General features: G+C 43.2%; 1 protein-coding gene across 1 annotated transcript; it reads left to right on the top strand.

Annotated features, from left to right (window-relative positions):
* The first annotated feature begins 9,756 nt into the window (after positions 1 to 9,756).
* Positions 9,757 to 12,911, top strand: LOC147605185 (uncharacterized). Its single transcript, XM_086793873.1, has 5 exons — positions 9,757 to 10,061; positions 10,217 to 10,302; positions 10,563 to 12,168; positions 12,255 to 12,338; positions 12,469 to 12,911. The coding sequence occupies exons 2-5, from the start codon at positions 10,219 to 10,221 to the stop codon at positions 12,606 to 12,608; spliced, it is 1,914 nt and encodes a 637-aa protein (XP_086649999.1). The 5' UTR covers positions 9,757 to 10,061; positions 10,217 to 10,218; the 3' UTR covers positions 12,609 to 12,911.
* The last annotated feature ends 9,899 nt before the right edge of the window (positions 12,912 to 22,810 follow it).

Raw genomic sequence — 22,810 nt, 5'->3', positions numbered from 1 at the left:
GCGCATTGTTTAGTTTCTTCCATGGCTCACATCGTGAGTAAATCTCTAATGGTTTCGTTTTGTTTTCGCTCAATCAAATAGAGTTCTCTTGCTGCACTCCACCGATCACCTTGTCTTAAAAAGCCGTGGATAAAGGCTGTTTTCAAGGTCCTGAAGTTTGTCTTAATCATCGGCATCAATGTGATGAACCATCGACTAGTCTTTCCCATTAAGCAAAGATTCAATGCATGTACCTTGGTGGAGCAGTTTGGATTTCCAAAGGCTTCGCATCTTTGTTCAAACATTTGTATGAATTGAATAGGATCAGTCGTTCCATCGTACTTGCCCATGGTTTTGGCAATTTGTACGGCCGCGTTGTTGGATGAGTCATTGAGGCCGTGTGTGGATGCTAATGTGGTTAGGACCTCATTTAGTCCTTGGACAGCCCCCTTCCTAGATTAGTTAATATGTCCAAGGTCTGCTGACATCTAGGGGTTGCAAAGGGTTGGTATCTAGCACTTCTAAAGGTTTAGATCTTGTGGTAGTGCTAGGCAAGGGACCAAATCCTAGAGGAATTGATGTGACAGGGGATGTAAAACCCAATGTCACGCTTGTTGTCGACATGGCTAATGGTATTAGGAGTCACATTTGGGGCATGGATCTCAATGGATCTCAATGTCACGCTTGTTGTCGACATGGCTAATGGTATTAGGAGTCACATTTGGGGCATGGATCTCAATGGCTCGAAGATTTCAGCCATTAGGTTTAGTCTGGGTGTGGGCCTACGTAATTCCTCGATCATTACCATATTCTAATGTTGCCAATTGTCCCTTAATGAGCAAGCACACGTGTTTTTTTTTTGCTTTTTAGGTTTTCTTACAGCCCGTTTACAGCCTCAAGAGGCCTAGCGTACCCTTCTCTGGGTCAAAAGAGTGTCTATTTATGCGCTAAGCGCACGTGAACGACCTCTTAAGGATATTTTTTTAAAAAAGTATGTGCCACTGGTGTCCCAGATGAAAGCCAAGGTCTCAAAAGCACGTCAATGCCCTTAGGATGAACTTTTCCAAAAAAAGTGCAAGCCAGCAGCATCCCACATAAAAGAAGTCATCTCAAAACCTATTTTCCATCACTGTCTTAAGATGAAATGTTTTTCTGAAAAGATTTTTCCTGTTTCGCAGCCCATTTTAGAATGTGTTCCAAAAGGAATTTGGAAAAATACTGTACGCGAGAGTAGTTGTATTTTTGGAGTACTACAACTTTGTCTGTCTGAATTTTTCTTGATTTCATTGTTTAGACACTCAAAAAGTAGTATGAATATGCTATGCAATATTTTCATGCTATTTTGGTCGATTTTGTGTTTATAAGGCCCTTTTTGCCTTGAGTTCCGGGTCGAATTTTGAACACTACTGATCACAGGCCAAAATGATGAATTTTTTCCTCGGACACTCGAGACCAATTTCGAAGACCTCGATGCCAACTTTTCGAGCACTAGAACGTGTTCATCGGACTCACGATCTAGGAGATATGAGCCTCCAAACAGGGCTATTTTCCATACTTTTTTTTTGTGCGTGCGGACTTGTTTCACGACGTGAACTAGCAGGTGCATTTCACAATGTGAAATAGGTGCTTCACGAGATTTTTTTTACGCGGGCTTGTTTCACGACATGAACTAGAATTGTTTCACAACATGAACTGGGTGTTTCACGGATTTTTTTTTCACGCGAGCTTGTTTCACGACATGAACTAGACTTGTTTCACGACATAAACTAGACTTGTTTCATGATGTGAATTGGGTGTTTCATGGATTTTTTTTTGCACGTGGACCTATTTCATGACATGAACTAGTAGGTGCATTTCACGACGTGAAATAGGTGTTTCACAAATTTTTTAAATGCAGGCCTATTACATGACATGAACTAGACCTATTTCACGACGTAAACTGCGTGTTTCACATTTTTTTTTTCACGTGGGCCTATTTCACGACATGAACTAGGCCTGTTTCACAACGTGAACCAGGTGTTTCATAGATTTTTTTATTATCACGCGAGCCTATTTCACGACGTGAACTAGACCTGTTTCACGACATGAACTAGGTGTTTCATGGAATTATTAATATTTTTTTTCCCGTGGACTTGTTGCACGACATGAACTAGGTTAGTTCATGGATTTTTTTACTTTTTTTTTTGAAGTTTAGTGGGAAATTTGAGTTTCCTTGTGTGGAGGGAGTATTTTTTGAATTTTAAATTGGAAAGATATGAGCATTTTCCCAAAAAGGTAAGTGAGAATAAAAAAGTCAACACTTTTACGACGCCCTCTTTCACCCTTCATAAATGACTCCCAAAATGGACAAATTGACAACTCATTGGTATCTTTTCATTTAATGCTCATTAGCCTTAATAGTTATGGAAAAAGGTGCTTAAAAATTAGTATAAAAATTAATCCTTCCACTAATCTTTTCCTCTTTTGGACTAATCAAGTCACTAATTAATTCACATCATTGGATAGGACATGAAATTGCTAAGCTATGTGTATCAACTAATGTGTAAATGAATTCATAATTAGAGATTAATTAAACTCTTAATTCTAGTCTCTTCTCTTTATGCAAAATTAAGTAAAAGATAGCAAAATTCCTCCAATTGACAAAGAAATTGATGTAATTAGGTATTTTGATGCACCTATATGCTTTTAAAACTCTTAAAAATGCTAATTTCGACCTCTTACATGATCAATTTTGACTTCAAAAAATACATTTTCTAGTTTTTTTGCTTCTTGAACTGGATTAATCACCCCTTAATGACAAAAACCAATCAATTAAGAAAGATCAGTCGATTTCAAGGGTTTTTAAGAGTTTTTGTGAAATTTTTTAAAGGATTAAGCTACTACTAATACTTGCTAACACAAAACACATTTTCTAGTTTTTTTGGCTTCTTGAACTAGATTAATCACCCCTTAATGACAAAAACTAGTCAATTAAGAAAGATTAATTGATTTCAAGGGTTTTTAAGAGTTTTTGTGAAATTTTTTAAAGGATTAAGCTACTCCTAATACTTGCTAACACTCTAATGCATACAAATCAAACAAAAAACACAAAAATCAAGCAAAAATTAATGATTCTAGTTCTATGTTTAACTCTAAAGAGAGCTAAACTCACTAAAAATTACATTCTATTGCATTTTTTGATGCAATGGAAGCAAACAAAGCCTAATACACTTTATGTGCACATCCTGGGAACATTAAAAACTAAATTAATAATAACAAATAACAATTTAAGCTAATAATTAAGCAAAATAGCATTCTTTACAAAACAAAAAAGAGAGCTATTCTTTACAAAATAGCATTCTTTACAAAACAAAAAAGAGAGCTATTCTTCACGAAATCACACACAAATCTCCATCAAAAGCACATCCTTTTCGTGGAAAATAACTAATCAAGAAAATGGGCAATGGGTAATGTGTAGATTGGAGAAAAACGATGGAAAAAGCCAAGGGATGATTCCCGACAACGGCACCCCCTTTGAAACATCCAACAAGAAGATTACCGGGTGAACCGCAACTATCGTGTGAGGATTTTTCCACTAGTCAAGCTCATAACCCTTGAGGTCTCCAAGCTCCACAACTCCTTGAGAAGTAATTCAACCGTGTCTCCTCCCAACGTTGTCACACCGCCACGTTGCACTACGTGTACTCGTCCCTCCTCTCACCTTGCTTCACTCATACACACACACTAGTATGGATTAGAGAGAGATTAGCAAGAGCAAAAATCTATTACACAATGGGAGAGCGTATTATGAGAGATATTCATACTCACTTAAACTGTGGTGGCTGGTCGGGAACTTTAGGCTCATAAGAGGCCTAATGCTATTACAATGACTACTATCATAATATATCCATGAAGTACATCACTTGGGACTTCATCCTAACTTACTGCCACATGCTCTTGAAGCGAAAATCACCATAAGTATTTCGTCGGACCATTACAGGGGTGCCCGTCTAAGTTGTAGATTTAGACACCATTGCTTCATATCTTGAATTTATGACCTTTTGGTGTATCTACCTTGACTCCTTGATGTAAGATAATGGCAGTAGCTCTTGTTAACCCTAGAAATGGGTTAACATCGTGTTCGTCTAGTGACGACATAACCTGTAAGGTAAACTCAAAGGTCTGAACATGGCTTAGAGGCTGATCAGGCAAGGCTCAGAGGTTCTTATGGACATGGAATACCATAAACAGACTCAAAGGTTCAGTGATCGAGCATGGCTGAGAGGCACAAAGGCATGGCTTAGAGGCTTACGTGAATATGAACTGCATCAATAAAACTCATAATGTGGCACCTAAATCGGTGACCCTCACACTCATCATCAAATCACAAATAATAATACAAAATAATAATAATCGGAGATGATATGATATAGATAAGATCCTCCATGTGCCACACGTGCACTGCTCATCACCTATCTCACAAACGTAAACACATTAGTTGTTCCAATTAATTGTCTTCTCTATAATTAATCCCAATATGAAATGTTAATAGGCATAAACACAACATACACTCACCACTTGTTACACTACAATGAGAGTATCATTATGCACCATCTCGCATGGTGTGTATTGCCACTTGTTACACTTCAATTAGCATGGCATGTCAATTTCATAAACCACTTGTTACACTTTAACCATGTTCAGTTGTCTAGCATAGTCTACTTGTTTCACTTTGACTATAATACAATTGTCAAGCATGGCACTACTTGTTACACCTCAACAACATACACCCGTCTCAACAAGCATGTTCTCAAGCTATACCAATAACACTAGGTAACTAGTATTTAATGTGGGGTCACCCACGATACCAATTCACTAAGATGGCACACTAGCATCTGGGTGTCCCTATTCAGCTATAGGGTGGACATTATGTAACATCGCTCCTACATGGATAAATAACACAATTGTGTGTTTACTTATGAGATCATTGTCTTATCATATACAAATTCTAATATCTTCTCTAATTATATGACAGATAGATATTGTATCAAGGACTTTTATGTGTAATAAATTATAGTGTCCCATAATATCACCAAAAATTATCGCACATATAAGTATGCATCGAAATCCTTCACACACGATTAATCTTTGTCCCATACCACAAGACTAATACATAGTGAAAAATTCATAAAGCATAGTTCAAGATGGACGGGTCAATTCCTCCAAGAAGTCTTTTGATGCATAAAAACTCTCCTTGTTGAAATTTATAAAAAGTCTTGAATAAAATTTATTATAAAAATAATCAAATGAAATGAATATTCTACCTCAAGAGTCAGAGTACTTGTCGTAGTAGAAGTCTTCTTCATCACATCAAATTTTAGTACTTTTTTATTTTAAATTAATTTTTAAGATGGTAATTTAGAATTTATAAAAGTAACAAACTTATCTGATTTTGGAGTGACTGAATGTGCTTTTAAATGGTAGGGGGTAGAGGATTCATGATAAAATATGTGGAAAGATAAAGGTTGTAAATTTTAAATGTAGAAAAGAAATTTTGCTGAAATAATAATACTTAGCTCATCTAAAGCGTGATCGAGTCATAAAGTGTCGCCGATGTGCTTGAATTTGTGAGGAGTTGGCAAAATATGCGAAGTAGACTTTGAATGTCAAAAGATAAGTAGCAGAAAGAATTTTATTGATGCTGAATAATCAACAAATTTTATTGAATGGCCGCCAGCACTTCTATATTTTTTCGCCGAATCCCTTGTCGGCTGGCCGTCGCGTGGAGAGAAGCGAAGAAATAAATAATTTGAAGTCTTGATTTTCTCTCTTAAAAGAGATTAAATTTTCCCGCCATGCCTTGAGAGTTACTTTACTCCAAGATTAATTATACTCTAAAAGCCAATAAGTGCTTTTTCTTCAAATTGAGTTATGGACTAATCTCCACTTTCCCTTCTAGGTTTTTGCGGTTTAGTAATATGAAAATTGGGCTTAAGCCTCCTACAATAGGTGATTCAATCCATCTGGTCGCGGATCCTCGAGAGGCTAGGAATTGAGAAAAACCACTTTTGATCAAGAAGGGTGGTTTTGGGCTTTTCATAAGTGGTTTTTAAGGAAAAGGTCACAATCTCTCTTATGCCCTTGATTCCAATCTTGATAAGATGGCTTTGAAATTTCTCATAAGCTTTGTCCAAGAGTTCTTGAGCATTTGTCTTCTTTATCCTTTGGATTCTTCTCCCTATTCTTCAAGTCCAAGTACCCATGGCTCTGATTCCAATGTCACAAAACCTCATGTACTTCTTGAAGAATTAATCAAAACTCACATATACATCAAGGATTAAAGCATAGACTTGAATTAAAAGCATAAAATAAAAACATGAGATAGAGTAGACATCAACACACTATTAGGTGCAATCTCTCTCCCCTCCCCCCCCTCATTCATGTAGGTCCACTTCCACTACATGAGTATTTAAGTGTAAATAACCATATGTGCTAATAATATAGCAACGCCACGTACAAGCATGCATAAATAATTTGTACAATCTTTTGGCACGTGGCCAACAAAAATAAATCATAAAATAACCTTGTGCACACTCACTCATAAAATAACCTTGTGACATTCCATTTATTAAGCTCATTTCTACACACAATTAATCAAGCATATTGATTATTGTGCATAAAAAATGTAATAAAATATATACCTATAAATATCTTTTGTTTTTCAAATCTCAACCCATGACTTGAACTAGGTCAGAACAGACCAAGTTATAACATCTCAAGCATATCAGAGTAAGAACAAAACCAGTGTGGGTAAACCAAAAAGCTGAATTATCAGTAGGTTTAAACCAAGTGGACCTGCAAAGACTAAAACAGAAAAGACATGAGAGCTGACCCATTAAATCAAAAGGACCAGCTCATGACCATTACAATAAATACACAAGAAAAAAAAACATCAAAATCCAACCAGTTAGAAGAGAGAAGAGCTGAATCCTTAAATCAAAAGGACCAGCTCAGTAAATACATGGAAAAAAACATCAAAACCCAACCAGTTATTAGCAGGGGTCTTCCTGTCCCAAACAAAGCTTCTTCTATGCACACCAAGCTGCTCTGAAACACAGCCAATAGTGGATTAGGCCAGCAAGTGGACAAGCCTAAAACAGGAACTGAATTAACAAAGAAGTTGCACCAATAAAACCTAACTAGTCATCAGGTTCTTCTAAGCATAACAAAGTTTTTTCTGAGCATATCTAAAATTCTCCAAAATACCAATAAGCAGGTAGACCAGCTCAAACCAAGGACAACAACATTAAATGGGCTGAACTTTTAAGTCAGTAAATAGTCCAAACAAAAGTCTAACCATCACAATAACGTCAATCTTCAATAGGGTCTCTAAGCATAAACATATATTCCAAAAACACCACCAACAATGGATTGAGCTAGCAAATGGACCAATCCAAAACCAGAACAATCAAATGAGCAAAGGTATTAAACTTGACATAACCATCCAAAAATCTAAAAGAGTATACCAACCCAACAAACCATAACCAGTAGAGTACTTGTGTAGCATGGTATAGGTATCAACACCACACAAAACTACAATCGGACTAAGTGAGTTAGAAAACTCACCTGAATATAGGAGATATATAGCTTGCAGATGTGCCATAGTAGATACGATCCCTCCATGCAAACACATGTTCCTAGCAATAAATCCCCATAGTAGAGGTCATCTACCTCACAGTTAGTTAGCCAAACCCGAAAACAAGAAGAGAGTGAAGGCGATTAATAACTCTGCTTAGTAGAGGTCGCAGTTTTCAAAGTCAGGCAAGTAGACCCAAAAATAGAAATATTGAAGGAGGCCACCAACCATATAACCAAAATATGAGTGGTTACAACTCAGTATAAAGCTATCAAATGAATATTTTATTACATTATAAGTTTTTAGCCTAAACCTTTTGTAGTTCATATAATTTACAAAATAAAGCTTTAGTTTTATGCAAAAACTAGAAAAGCTTAGAAGATCAAAGTATCACCCAAGAAGTAAGTGTAAATATATACATAAGTTAATTCAAGTGTATTAGTCCAAGATGTATTAAAAAAAGGGCTAAAAAACTATTCAATTAAAACCAATTTTGAAAGTAACAAGTAACACACGATGTGTGTGTGTGTGTGTGTGTGTGTGTGAGAGAGAGAGAGAGAGAGAGAGAGAGAGAGAGAGAGAGAGAGAGAGAGAGAGGAGTGGTACAGAAATAGATATTCGTGGAGCATAACATTAAAAGATACCATAACAGGGGGAGATTTAAGATGATTAGCAATGAGCATGCAAGTATTCTAAACGTTGCAACCAAAATGATTCTAAGAGTTTTGTTGTGTGAAGGGTTTTTACAAACAAACTGGTTGGGGATGGGGTGTAACATGTGCAAGATTACATGTTTTTACAAAATGGTTGGGGATTAAACATGTGCAAGGTTACATGGCCATAGTGATTTGATGATGGTCTTTGGAAATGGTAACAAGGGTGGGTAAAGCCCCAAAGAGCTAAACATCGAGATAGTTGTTCTATTATTGTGCTTTTATTTTTGCGAGGATTGGGTATCGAAGGACTTCTTTGATCGGGCGGGGTGAGAACCCGGGCCTCTCAACTCGAGAGCCAATGGGATACACCAACTCGCCCTGACGGAGGCACCTTACAATTATGCTTTTCTAGAGGCACCCTACTACCCTCTCATTCTTTTCTTTCAAGTGTGCAAAAGTGGGAAGAGCTTGAAAGATAATATACTGATGGGGCAAAAGTTATTATTTCTTTCATTTTTTTTTTGAGTTTCCAGGCGGGAGAAACGCTCTTCTAACGGTTCTCTCACTCTCTCTCTCTCTCTCTCTCTCACACGCGCGACACACGAACGGCACGCGCACACACACGTGTGGGATGTATATTTTAGACCTCAATTTAGCAGGTTACTTGGATATTTTTAAAGAAAAAAACCCACAAATTAAGCCTCACTTTTTTGCTCTCCTAATGAGATATCGCATCATGGGATTCCTTGTGTTCCTGCCTTTTTTCTTTAAAAAGTTCCAAAAAAATTAGAGGCACGCGGGTAAAGTTTCTCTCAAAATTACGCAATAGAATAAACGTTTCTTATTGATACCTTAAAAAGAAACAAAAATTCAATTGAGTGGTTCTTTTTTTCAAAATTTTGCCAAATTATTATTTACTGCATTTTTTTTTGGCGAAAATACAATTTTTATTTGGTTCTTTTTTTTTCCAAAATTTGCCAAATTATTATTTGCTGTATTTTTTCTGGCGAAAAATACAACTTATAAAATTTTTACTTTGGTGGCAAAAATTCATTGTTTTTAATTTTTTGGTAAATTATTATTTGCTTTTTTTTTTGGCGAAAAATCATTTGGGTAATTCCTTTTATTTATTGACAAATGCTTTGTCTTTTTCTGTGGGTGGTTAGGTGTGGCAACAGTTCTGGTTTATTTTTGGCTTTTTCCTTCTGCCAATCTCCAAATAAAAAAACTCATCAATCGATATAATTATTTATTTTACATATTCTGCAGACGTTCTGAATTTCTGATAAGATTGGTTTTAACTATTTCCCCCAAATCTGAGTTCAAATTTTTTAATCTGTACAAAAAAAACATTGAAATAATTTAATTTGAAAAAATCCGTGTGTCTTTTATTATTCTTGGCCAATAGGAATTGATTATTAGACAATATATATATGAATTTTAAATAACTAATTTGTACTATTACAGAATCAAATTAATTACTCAACAAACATATGGAATTTTAATTAAGCCAAAGAAAACACCCAAGAATAGCCATTTCTTCACCCAACTGCAAGAGGTGTGCTGCAGCCATGGCCAGCCTTCTTGTTCTACAATTGCTGCAGCAGCAGCAAAAAGCTCAAGAGGCTGCTTACAAGTCGCCCTCTATCATCTAGCGTTTCCTTCAAAAATGGCCCAAGCCTGCGGGGGCAAGGTTAAACCCTGAAAGTAGCATTAATAGGAGCTAGGGTTCATTGGCAAAGGCAGGGTTTCCAGGCCAAAATTAGGGTGCCATCATGCTCTCTCAGAGCCATCCTGATGAAACCCTAGAGGTGGCCCTCTGCAGATCCTTCATCTTCTTTTCTTTTTGCTCTGCTTTGCTTGAACAGTTTACTTCTTCTTCTGATTGCAAAGTGTGTTTTCCAGGAAGCAAGTTTCTGTCTAAAGAGCGTAACTGGTTTCTCAAACTTTCTGTGTGTCTTTGCAGTGATGGTCGATCATGCAGAAGGGGCATGTGAAGTTCTTTCACAGACAGCAAGCCCAGTAGCTATGCCCTGGGCCAGGTCAGATCAAGTAAGGCATTCTTTCTTAATTCTTGCTAATCAAGTGTTTGTTACTCATCTTGCAATAGTTGATATAATTTCTAGGAGTGGGAAAATTCCATTAGCATAATTAGACATACCATGGCTTAGTGAATAATGGGCTAAATTTCCTACCTTTAGTCTCTTCTATAAAGATTGAATCCCAAAGATATCCCCAGGAGATTGTGCATTTTCCATATACACATGGGGAATGGTTCCCCCCCGCTTTCTTCTGAACTTATTAATTTGCAGGTGCAAGGGATTCACACAGCAGTAGCAGAATCGACACCGAACATCGCCCCTCATACCCCGATGCAGTCGTCTGTTGCATGGCAGAAGCCTCAAACTCATGAAACACCGGAGTCTACCCACTCTTTGCCTTCTCTCTCTCTGGGTAGAGGTTCTTCAGAGAGAAAAAAGGTGGCGATGTCCATGCCAAACTCACAGCAGTCCCCTGTGCAGCAGCAGATACCACTAAGGTCTGGACAAGCTGGGGCACTGGCACCTTTCAAGAACTACAGCAGGATTCAACTAGAAGTTCAGAGAGAGGGACCCGAGCTCCACAAGGAGAATCTCTCATTTCTCTCATTATCGAAGCATGAAAAGCGATATCGAGACAGGCAAAAGCCAGACCCAGCCATGGCTCTGGGCCATCATCCATCTCTGCACAGCATACCTGCAACGCCAGGGTTTTCAAAGGTGTTACCTGCTGAAATGCTCACCTCTCCACAGGGATCCATCATACAATCACCTCAACATAAAGAGGCTCTCCACAGTAGATTTACAGTGTTACCTGATAAGAGTCTTCTGCTGTCACCAAACCATGTTGAGAAATCCTCTGGTTTACCAGCATTATCAGGGAGCTGCGAGTCTGGGTCCAATGACTCAAAGTTGACTTCTGAGCTGGAAAGTTCTACCCTTTACTCTCCAGTCCCAGGTGAGGAAGCTAATAATGCTTATAGGCTTTATTCGGAGATGTTCCCACCAACATGCACTGCTATAAGTGTGTGTACATTATCATCCTTGCAAGTGGAGCAAGGCTTGGATCTGCCCAATCCAATGCTGGCAGAGCATGTGGATTTCATGCAGTTGCTCCCTGGTGCCATTTACCAGCAGCACTCAGTAGCCAGTGGCAAAGGCAATCACGTCGATGATCGGATTGACAGAGGGAAGAGGCTCAAGTATACTTCAGTTAAGGAGGAGAACACATCCAATAGTCTTATGGAACAAGCTCCTTCCTCTGTAGTGGATGCCACAAACACCTGTGCAGCTCAAAACTCCCTAAGCCACATGGATACATGTCACATGTGCTCGTTGAACTCCACATGGAAAGAGTGCATGGAGCTAGATGGTGAAACCTCATACGCAGATTGCACTGCTTCAAAGCCCTCTCCAGACCAACCACAGAGTTGTTCAACAATGCTATGCTCACCCAAACCGAGCAAAGGGAATAGCGACTCGTGTGCTCCTGTTGTTGCTGGATACTCAGCTTGTGTTCTGTCCGGTACAGCAGAGATAGTGAATGCACAGCCAGTTGTTGGACTGAAGCTTTTCACCACCTCTGCATATGCCCAGATGCCCAAGGCTTTGTTAACTTTCTCTGCAGGAGAGCCTTCCCTCCCTTTTTGCTTAGAATCTTCTCCAAGGCTGCCAAACATTGGATCTGGGAAAACCCCTGTCCAGGGAAGTTCTTCTACTGATGCAGATTGGGGTAAATTTCTTGCCCTCTCAGCTACACCTGTGGGGAACACTGCAGAAACTGCTGCTGCTAGTATGTTGCCGTTTCAACAACGTTTCAAGCAGCTGCAAGCCTTCCTAAAGCAGTGCGATGAGGCTGATCAAAATGAGTGCATGCAAGGTAAGAAAACCATGTCTTGTGGAGAGCCCTTCTTCTTCATATTCTCATCACAAGAAATTCATTGTGGAAATATTTATTGGCAACAGCATTGAGGTCGCTTTCAGCAGCAGCAAGGAGTGGTTATGCGGTGGAGCTTGAAACGAGGGCCATAAGGCTATCTTTAGAAGAAGGTACCACACTTCCTGCAGCAAATGTGTTCTCTTGCCACACATGCAACTGATGTGGTAGAGAGGCTTTGAAACTTGATACTAGCTACTACCGTTAATCAGTGTGGAATTGAGGTGACTTCTTATTTTGCAGGTAAAGAAATGAAGAGGATGAGATTACTCAATGTGCTGGGCAGAATTTCAGAGAGGAGTGTTGCTGATGCAGGTGTGACACCGCATGGACCAAGGCTGCCTGCTCCTGGAGCTACTTCGAAGCTCAAACATGTACCCTGAAAGTGGCGGGGCATCTTTTCCCGCTTCTTTCTGTTATGCACAAGCAAGTTTTAACTCTCTTATCCTTCAGAAAAGCTAGGGCATTGGAAGAACTCCCCTGCCTTACAAATTGGGTTGGAACACCTGTGTTACTGGGGACTATGGAGCATTCTAAATTGAGCTGTTGTAGTATATCTGTCTAATCTTTGAGCTCTCCAGGAATGACTTTGTTTGCCAAAGGGTAGCCGGTGTTTATTGACTTGTGTTGACACTCTTCAAGTGCCATCTTCTTTTGTTAGTTGAAAATTTTATTCAATTTTCTTGATAAGGGTTAACCCCAAGTGGAAGGGTGTTTGCAATTGCAACCTTTTCAACTTTCAAGGTATCATTTAGAGGGAAGGCTTCCTTATTGGAAGCTCCCACTTAACCTAGTTCACTGGATACCAAAGGTATGACTCAGTCCAGCATGTTGGCATTGTAGTTGTGGTGGGCTCTCCATCCGTCTTGGTGTTCGTCTTATTAGCTAACATGGGTTCTTGCTCTGCGGGCTACTCGCCCCCGAGTTGCTCCGTGCTTTGAGCAAACCAAAATATTGGTTTTTTTACAAAAAAACAAAATTCAATGCTTAGACTGTTTATCCTTTTCATCTTTTTGGGCTTGCCATTTCAAAGGCAAGACTTAGTGATGTATTGGAATTTTGGCCATTTTGACTTACTGTAAGCTTTGTTTAGAAATTAAAAAAAAAAGCATTTTTAGCATCTTCTTCTGCCTTGGCTCTTCTTCATTTCTTCCCATTTAGTAACCAAGGCAACAAGCCAGTCATCGAAAATTCCCAAATCAAGTGCATTGTATTTTAACCCCTCGATGAGTAGTGCCTTTTTCAGAAAGGAAAGGCCGGATGATTTTGGCAGTAGTTGAGGATCAAGGGAAGCTCAGAAGGAGAAGGATGGGGCAGGCTCTTGTTGGAGAAGCAATTGAACGAAGAGGAAGAGGGGGAGGAGTAACTTGAACAAGTTTTCATCTCTACACTCAGGCTTCTTTGTAGATGGTTTCCGGAATGTGTCAGCTCTTATCAATACGTGCAAACTCTGTTCTTGCAAAAGTCTTCTCTGTGCTTCTTGCTAATGCTAAGGCAATCAAGGTCTCCTGTTTTCAGCAGCAATCTTGCATGTGGGTGTTGCATGTACACCTAGACCCACAGATGTTTGGTGTGCGATGAGATTGCTTCCCCCCCCTTCTTCTTCTTCTTCTTCTTCTCTCTCTCTCTCTCTCTCTCTCTCTCTCTCTCTCTCTGTGTGTGTGTGTGTGTGTGTGTGTGTGTGTGTCGCACGCCCACGAGACAAATACCTTTCTCTCTCTCTCTCTCTCTCTCTCTCTCTCACAGAATGGGGTCCCTTTGTCTCGATCAGTAAGGAGGCAGAGCCTGATGGTCCCTTTCTCTCTCTCTCTCTCTGTGTGTAACTCTCGATTAGAATGAGCACAGCCCCACGGGCCTAAACCTGCAGCTCTCTAGGCTTTGTCCTTGAACCGTAATCAGCCTAATTTCTCTATCTTTAATTGCCTGTGCTTGCATGACGAGTCTTGTGCTTGCTAGATCGGGCAAACAAACGGGTGTTGAAGAGAGAGGATAGGAGGGTGTCTATTGTTAGAAGTCATCTCCTGTCCAGTTTTATACACCAGGGCCTTTGTTGTGGGTGTGCCCGCCCTTATGAGGTGTTTTCCCATTTTTCCCCACTCTCCGTATTTTTTCCCCCATTTTTTCCCATTTTTCTGAGGCTTGGGAGGGCTGCCAGATGATGCCAGGAGCACTCTGAAGCTGGCCGACTGGATCTACATCAGTCGTGGGCTGTCAGAGTGCTGGCCGACTGCTATTTTCAGCAGTCGTGGACATTTTTCTCAGTCGTGGGCTTTCTTTATGCTGGCCGACTGCCCTTCCAGGGAGGTATATATTGGTCCTCAGCCCCCATACCTCATTTGTATCATATCTCGGGATCTTCTTCTGTATATAGAGCAGAGTTACACGCCTACATCTGTCTCTCTCTTGTGCTGTTTTTCTGCCTGCGTTTTTTGCTCTTGTGTTCCCAGATTTGGTCATCATCTCCGCTGCATATTCTGACATGGTATCAGAGCCTAGGCTCTAGATAGGTCTTGGGATTTGTGTGAGCAAGAGGGGGCTGTTTTGTGGCTGATTGGTGGACTGTTCTGGATTGTTCGAGAAGAGGAGAAGCAAGAGGAAGGCGGGCTGATATGCTGGACAGCCACTTGTTGCAGGTATCAGTTCTTCTTTGTTCCCACCCAGCCACCCTTTTCAGAGTACATCCCCGCGATGGCAGATCTGTATGAGATGGCCGAGAGACATATGAAGATCCCGACACTCCCCACGTTCCCGATGGACCGTCAGTTGGACGGGAGCAACTACGGCATATGGAAGGTGATGATGGAATCTGTTTTGGAGTCTTACGACCTCGCCGATTTCGTCGTCGTTGGTGTTCCACGGCCGAAAGTAGAGGAAGGGAAGTTACCGTCAACCCGAAAGGACCAGGAGGCCCAGACACTGATGTGGGATCGTGTCAACGCCAGGGTCCGTTCGTTTATTTTCCCCAACTGCACACCACAGGTAATCAATCATATAAAGCATATGACGCTGGCCAGAGGTATTTGGCAGCATTTGGCCTCACTTTACAACAGGGTATCGCCCATGAAGAGGATTTCCTTGGAAGTACAGATGCGGGTTATGAGCCCTGCAAAGTCGTCGACGATGCGGGAGCATATTAACAAGCTGCAGGCTCTTCAGCAGGAGGTTCTTCAGGCTGGGAAGAAGATATCGTCAGAGGACATGGCCATCACGTTGCTGTCACATTTGCCCTCTTCGTACTCAGCATTCTACTCGTCGTTGATTACCAGTGTGGCAGGCTCAGCACCATCACGTGGGAGGAGCTTGTGCCCATGGTCTTGGACCAGGAGGAACGATTCACGAACCCTCCTCAGGGTGGAGGTTCGGAGGCCTTTACTGGCCAATGGTCGAAAGGCCGTAACTCGGGCAAGGGGAAGGCTTCATCGGAGAAGTCTTCTGAGAAGATGTCTGACGCTGACCGCGAGAAACTGAAGGCAGAGAGGACCTGTAATGATTGTGGCGAGAAAGGCCACTACTGGAGGCAGTGTCCCAAGCGGAAGACCGAGAAGGGTGAAGACTCCTCATCAGCAATCACGAAGACTCCGGCTTTTGTGCACCTGGAGGTGATGGACACAGATGCTTCATTTTCTTCAGGCAGGGAGGAGATTGGAGGACTCTCCGCAACGGATACTCGGGAGTGGATTCTCGATAGTGGTGCTTCCAGGCACATGACTCCTTCCCGTTCCGGTTTACAGGATCTCTGCAGGTGTTCTGGTCATATTCTTACTGGGGATACGTCCACTATCCCAGTTCACAGTGAGGGCAGGATGGAGATAGTTTCCGATGGCAGAGGGGGGAAGCATTCCTCCCAGGTGTTGTATGTTCCGGCACTCGGTTTTCATCTGTTGTCAGTGCATCAGGTTTGCAAGACTGGCGTACGGGTGGAGTTTGATGAGCATTTTGTTGCTCTCCGGGACAAAGCAACAGGCCAAGTGGTTTGGGAAGGTGGATTGGAGAATGGAGTCTACAGGCTTTCAGCACTCTCTCTCCCAGGTCCTCAAGATTGTGATGAGTGGCAGTGTGGTAATAGCTACTCAGGTGTGGATACGCTGCAGGTACAGGCTTTCCGAGACCAGGTGGTGGATAGCTTACCAGTAGATGGCAGCAGTTGGCAGGAACTTTCCAGTACTGATGTTGGTAGTTCTTGTGTTCGTGAGTCAGAGGAAGCTGAACAGGTCACTTATGCTCTGATGTCTCGTCGTGTTCGGGACATAGAACTTCCAGTAGTTGAGGATGTTCTTTCCACCGGGACCTTTCGGAAAGCCAGGCAGGTGGCAGGTGCTTACTTGCAGAAGGAGATGGTTTCTCCAGGCTTTGTGGTTCCGGATTCAGAGGGGGTGGTTGACAGGTTTCATCAGGTTTCCAGGACTTGCTTGTGCACCGTAACAGGTGTTGATCCTTGTGAGCAGTGTGATGTCTCTGTGACTCAGAAGCTGGATGGTTCATTGATCTGGTTGATGGACACCGGATTGGACGGGAGCTTCCTGATGAGGCAGTTGAGCTCTTGGTTGCAGATGTCTCTTTGTGAGGCAGGATTGCGTTTCCTGTGGTTTCTGCGGCATGCGAAGGATCATGGACTCTTGTACACAGGAGGGGGATTGTTGGATGGAGTCCGACTCCGCAGTTGGAGTGACTCGGTTTGGGGAGGAGATTCGGACACGAGGGGATCTACTTATGGCCCAGGAGCAGTTTTACGGAGCAGGAGGAGGTTACATGGCAGGTTTGGGCTTCCACTGGAGGAACCCATGGTCATCCAGAGGCACTTTGTTCGTGAACAGATCGTTGCTGATGACATCTTGCTGGAGTTCTGTTCGACGGAGGACAGTACGGTGGACCTCTTCACTCACGAAGTCGCTCTCAGGATTTGCTCAGGCGGCGCCCCAGCTCCCAGTGGTTGGTCACACAGCCAGGAGCTGAGAGGGGGTGTTAGAAGTCATCTGCTGTCCAGTTTTATACACCAGGGCCTTTGTTGTGGGTGTGCCCGCCCTTATGAGGTGTTTTCCCATTTTTCCCCACTCTCCGTATTTTTTCCCCCATTTTTTTCCATTTTTCTGAGGCTTGGGAGGGCTGCCAGATGATGCCAGGAGCACTCTGAAGCTGGCCGACTGGATCTACATCAGTCGTGGGCTGTCAGAGTGCTGGCCGACTTGTTCTGACTAGGCGTAGGCATTTGTAGCTGGCCGACTGCTATTTTCAGCAGTCGTGGACATTTTTCTCAGTCGTGGGCTTTCTTTATGCTGGCCGATTGCCCTTCCAGGGAGGTATATATTGGTCCTCAGCCCCCATACCTCATTTGTATCATATCTCGGGATCTTCTTGTGTATATAGAGCAGAGTTACACGCCTACATCTGTCTCTCTCTTGTGCTGTTTTTCTGCCTGCGTTTTTTGCTCGTGTTCCCAGATTTGGTCATCATCTCCGCTGCATATTCTGACATGGTATCAGAGCCTAGGCTCTAGATAGGTCTTGGGATTTGTGTGAGCAAGAGGGGGCTGTTTTGTGGCTGATTGGTGGACTGTTCTGGACTGTTCGGGAAGAGGAGAAGCAAGAGGAAGGCGGGCTGATTTGCTGGATAGCCACTTGCAGGTATCAGTTCTTCTTTGTTCCCACCCAGCCACCCTTTTCAGAGTACATCCCCGCGATGGCAGATCTGTATGAGATGGCCGAGAGACATGTGAAGATCCCGACACTCCCCACGTTCCCGGTGGACCGTCAGTTGGACGGGAGAAACTACGGCATATGGAAGGTGATGATGGAATCCGTTTTGGAGTCTTACGACCTCGCCGATTTCGTCGTTGTTGGTGTTCCACGGCCGGAAGTAGAGGAAGGGGAGTTACCGTCAACCCGAAAGGACCGGGAGGCCCAGACACAGATGTGGGATCGTGTCAACGCCAGGGTCCGTTCGTTTATTTTCCTCAACTGCACACCACAGGTAATCAATCATATAAAGCATATGACGCTGGCCAGAGGTATTTGGCAGCATTTGGCCTCACTTTACAACAGGGTATCGCCCATGAAGAGGATTTCCTTGGAAGTACAGATGCGGGTTATGAGCCCTGCAAAGTCGTCGACGATGCGGGAGCATATTAACAAGCTGCAGGCTCTTCAGCAGGAGGTTCTTCAGGCTGGGAAGGAGATATCGTCAGAGGACATGGCCATCACGTTGCTGTCACATTTGCCCTCTTCGTACTCAGCATTCTACTCGTCGTTGATTATCAGTGGCAGGCTCAGCACCATCACGTGGGAGGAGCTTGTGCCCATGGTCTTGGACCAGGAGGAACGATTCACGAACCCTCCTCAGGGTGGAGGTTCGGAGGCCTTTACTGGCCAACGGTCGAAAGGCCGTAACTCGGGCAAGGGGAAGGCTTCATCGGAGAAGTCTTCTGAGAAGATGTCCGACGCTGACCACGAGAAACTGAAGGCAGAGAGGACCTGTAATGATTGTGGCGAGAAAGGCCACTACTGGAGGCAGTGTCCCAAGCGGAAGACTGAGAAGGGTGAAGACTCCTCATCAGCAATCACGAAGACTCCGGCTTTTGTGCACCTGGAGGTGATGGACACAGATGCTTCATTTTCTTCAGGCAGGGAGGAGATTGGAGGACTCTCCGCAACGGATACTCGGGAGTGGATTCTCAATAGTGGTGCTTCCAGGCACATGACTCCTTCCCGTTCCGGTTTACAGGACCTCTGCTGCAGGTGTTCTGGTCATATTCTTATTGGGGATACGTCCACTATCCCAGTTCACAGTGAGGGCAGGATGGAGATAGTTCCCGATGGCAGAGGGGGGAAGCATTCCTCCCAGGTGTTGTATGTTCCGGCACTCGGTTTTCATCTGTTGTCAGTGCATCAGGTTTGCAAGACAGACTGGCGTACGGGTGGAGTTTGATGAGCATTTTGTTGCTCTCCGGGACAAAGCAACAGGCCAAGTGGTTTGGGAGGTGGAGTGGAGAATGGAGTCTACAGGCTTTCAGCACTCTCTCCCAGGTCCTCAAGATTGTGATGAGTGGCAGTGTGGTAATAGCTACTCAAGTGTGGATACGCTGCAGGTACAGGCTTTCCGAGACCAGGTGGTGGATAGCTTACCAGTAGATGGCAGCAGTTGGCAAGAACTTTCCAGTACTGATGTTGGTAGTTCTTGTGTTCGTGAGTCAGAGGAAGCTGAACAGGTCACTTATGCTCTGATGTCTCGTCGTGTTCGGGACATAGAACTTCCAGTAGTTGAGGATGTTCTTTCCACGGGGACCTTTCGGAAAGCCAGGCAGGTGGCAGGTGCTTACTTGCAGAAGGAGATGGTTTCTCCAGGCTTTGTGGTTCCGGATTCAGAGGGGGTGGTTGACAGGTTTCATCAGGTTTCCAGCACTTGCTTGTGCACCGTAACAGGTGTTGATCCTTGTGAGCAGTGTGATGTCTCTGTGACTCAGAAGCTGGATGGTTCATTGATCTGGTTGATGGACACCGGATTGGACGGGAGCTTCCTGATGAGGCAGTTGAGCTCTTGGTTGCAGATGTCTCTTTGTGAGGCAGGATTGCGTTTCCTGTGGTTTCTGCGGCATGCGAAGGATCATGGACTCTTGTACACAGGAGGGGGATTGTTGGATGGAGTCCGACTCCACGGTTGGAGTGACTCGGTTTGGGCAGGAGATTCGGACACGAGGGGATCTACTTATGGCCCAGGAGCAGTTTTACGGAGCAGGAGGAGGTTACATGGCAGGTTTGGGCTTCCACTGGAGGAACCCATGGTCATCCAGAGGCACTTTGTTCGTGAACAGATCGTTGCTGATGACATCTTGCTGGAGTTCTGTTCGACGGAGGACAGTGTGGTGGACCTCTTCACGAAGTCGCTCTCAGGATTTGCTCAGGCGGCACCCCAGCTCCCAGTGGTTGGTCACACAGCCAGGAGTTGAGAGGGGGTGTTAGAAGTCATTTGCTGTCCAGTTTTATACACCAGGGCCTTTGTTGTGGGTGTGCCCGCCCTTATGAGGTGTTTTCCCATTTTTCCCCACTCTCCGTATTTTTTCCCCCATTTTTTTCCATTTTTCTGAGGCTTGGGAGGGCTGCCAGATGATGCCAGGAGCACTCTGAAGCTGGCCGACTGGATCTACATCAGTCATGGGCTGTCAGAGTGCTGGCCGACTTGTTCTGACTAGGCGTAGGCATCTGTTGCTGGCCGACTGCTATTTTCAGCAGTCGTGGACATTTTTCTCAGTCGTGGGCTTTCTTTATGCTGGCCGACTGCCCTTCCAGGGAGGTATATATTGGTCCTCAGCCCCCATACCTCATTTGTATCATATGTCGGGATCTTCTTGTGTATATAGAGCAGAGTTACACGCCTACATCTGTCTCTCTCTTGTGCTGTTTTTCTGCCTGCGCTTTTTGCTCTTGTGTTCCCAGATTTGGTCATCATCTCCGTTGCATATTCTGACATCAATAGGAGAGAGAGAGACTCGTGGGCTCTCCACATAAGTGACAGGTGCCCCCCAAGGTGAGGAAGAGCAACAAGTGTACTGAGGTATACAACTAAGGTATCTTAATTAAATCGTTCGATCTAATTAATGTGTCCAAAATAAACTTTGAGTGATATATATGAATAAGTAAGGACCCAATTTGATTTTTTTTTTCCCTTGGGGGCCCATTGATCCGGATCCAAAATCGAGACCTTAAGTTTTTTTAAGAGAAAGTTGACCTCAAATCTTCTTTTTTGAGAAGGTTTTAAACCTTAATTCAAATATTGTTGGGAAAGATTTTATGGGATTTGTTTATCTATACTCTTACCATACACAAGCTATTCCCCTTTCCACGTGGCCCTTTTCACGTGGCCAAAGAAGAGGAGGGAGAGGCTAAGGGAGAAAGGGAGCGATTCACGATGCCCCTTTCTCAAGTTTGAATATTTTCATCTCAATTTTGATTTTTTAAAAGAAGAGTTATCCCTTCTTAGACATCTCTCTTTCTCTCTCTCTCATTGTAAAGAAAAGACAAAAGACATGTAAGTGTAGGTGTCTCTCTCATTGTTGTAAAGAAAAGACAAAAGACATTACATGTAATTATTATTATTTGGAGGTGAGCACACCTCACCACTCATCCCCACCTAATTAAATTTAATCTAATTTTAAATTAAATTAATTAAAATGATGTGTATGTGTTGTGTGACAGATAGTCCAATTCAGGCCGCCCAAGGCTCTCATTATATTACCTCAAAAACCTTTTCTGTCTGGTTGGTTTTTGGTTTGTGCTGCCCGACTTCTTGCGGTATATAATCGAGTCCCTCAGCGCATCAACCAAGACTCCAACGAGGCGGCGCTATAGCATGCGCATGCACACAAGCAGCTACTCAGCAATCATCAACTTTGATCAACCAATGTGATCAGCGCACACAAGCAGTCGTTGGCTCCAGCACTGCAGCAGTCGCCTTCATCAAAGCGGCCATCATTGCATACACGTCAACACGTCAACCAACTAGCCGGTGGTACAGCTTCCGCAACACACACTGCACCAACGACCAACTCAACGCATCCAGCGCATCAATAGACTGCAGGTTGAACCTTCTTCAACGCATCGAGCAGCGTTTTCAGCCTTGCGCATCACTTTCAGCCGGCTCCACCATAGCAGAAGGCTGGCTGATCTACGTGCACATCTTCATCATCCGCTCTACTCCTACAGCGTTTCTGGCATCACTATTCAGCAGCACACCTGCATCTACTATAGTCCTGAGGTTGCAGTCTTGTACCTCTACTTCCTGATGGTGCCACCGCTATTCTCGACACGAGCCTTTGTCACCGACAGACCTCACTTCATCTTTGCTTTTCGTCGGTCTACCACTTAGAGTCACCTCACATCAGAGGGACTCTTGTACTGGATTACTTCATCATTATACACACACTTATTCATCCATTTCATGCTGTGTTGATTTGCTCTGATCTCTGGCATATATGGTCCTTTCGTCCTTTTGCCCTCACATGGTATCAGAGCTACCATGAGCAAAGGGATTGAAGACCTTGAGAGCACACATCATGGATCGTCTATCCATGATTCCGGAGGACCAGCCTTTGTCACCAAAAGTTGATTCTCCTTACTCAGATTTGGACCACATGGAGGATGTGACTTCTTACTCATTGGAGAGCCCCATTCGAGGTCTTACGTTAGGAGACGAGCAGCCTATCTATACCTACTCACCCTCTACACCTTTGGCATCTTGACCTTCCTCTCCGAGCTTATCAAACTTTGCTTCCAAAGGGGAATACATGCCTACAAACAGTGTGGACCCCGATATCCAGCCTCATATGGAGAGCCCTGTTTCACAGCCTAGCCGACAGCCTGGACTTCAGTTTGGGACATTCTCATTCTCTCAAGGAGGACATGTACCATCATGGTCGTCTGGAGATCCATCATCATCAACTCAGCCGAAGACTATGTCAGGTTTGTATGTACCATTAAGTGCTTATGTGCCTAACACTACTTGGGTGTCTTCGTCTCTGTAGCACAGGTTCAACATATGGTACCAATGACTACCCTTGATCCCTATGTCAGGTTTGTATGTACCATTAAGTGCTTAT

The sequence above is a fragment of the Cibotium barometz genome, chromosome 60, assembly GCF_041138505.1.
Source record: "Cibotium barometz isolate CiBa-2024 chromosome 60, ASM4113850v1, whole genome shotgun sequence".
NCBI lineage: Eukaryota > Viridiplantae > Streptophyta > Polypodiopsida > Cyatheales > Cibotiaceae > Cibotium > Cibotium barometz.
The sequence above is the reverse complement of the archived record's forward strand: the minus strand, read 5'-3'. Positions and strand labels throughout refer to the sequence as shown.

What these genes read in the sequence shown, in the direction of transcription:
- LOC147605185 (XM_086793873.1), top strand. Translation starts at nt 10,219, where the DNA reads ATGGTCGATCATGCAGAAGGGGCATGTGAAGTTCTTTCACAGACAGCA. An exon ending in TCAAAATGAGTGCATGCAAG is followed by an intron (nt 12,169 to 12,254) that starts GTAAGAAAACCA and finishes TATTGGCAACAG; the next exon opens with CATTGAGGTCGCTTTCAGCA. An exon ending in AAGGCTATCTTTAGAAGAAG is followed by an intron (nt 12,339 to 12,468) that starts GTACCACACTTC and finishes CTTATTTTGCAG; the next exon opens with GTAAAGAAATGAAGAGGATG.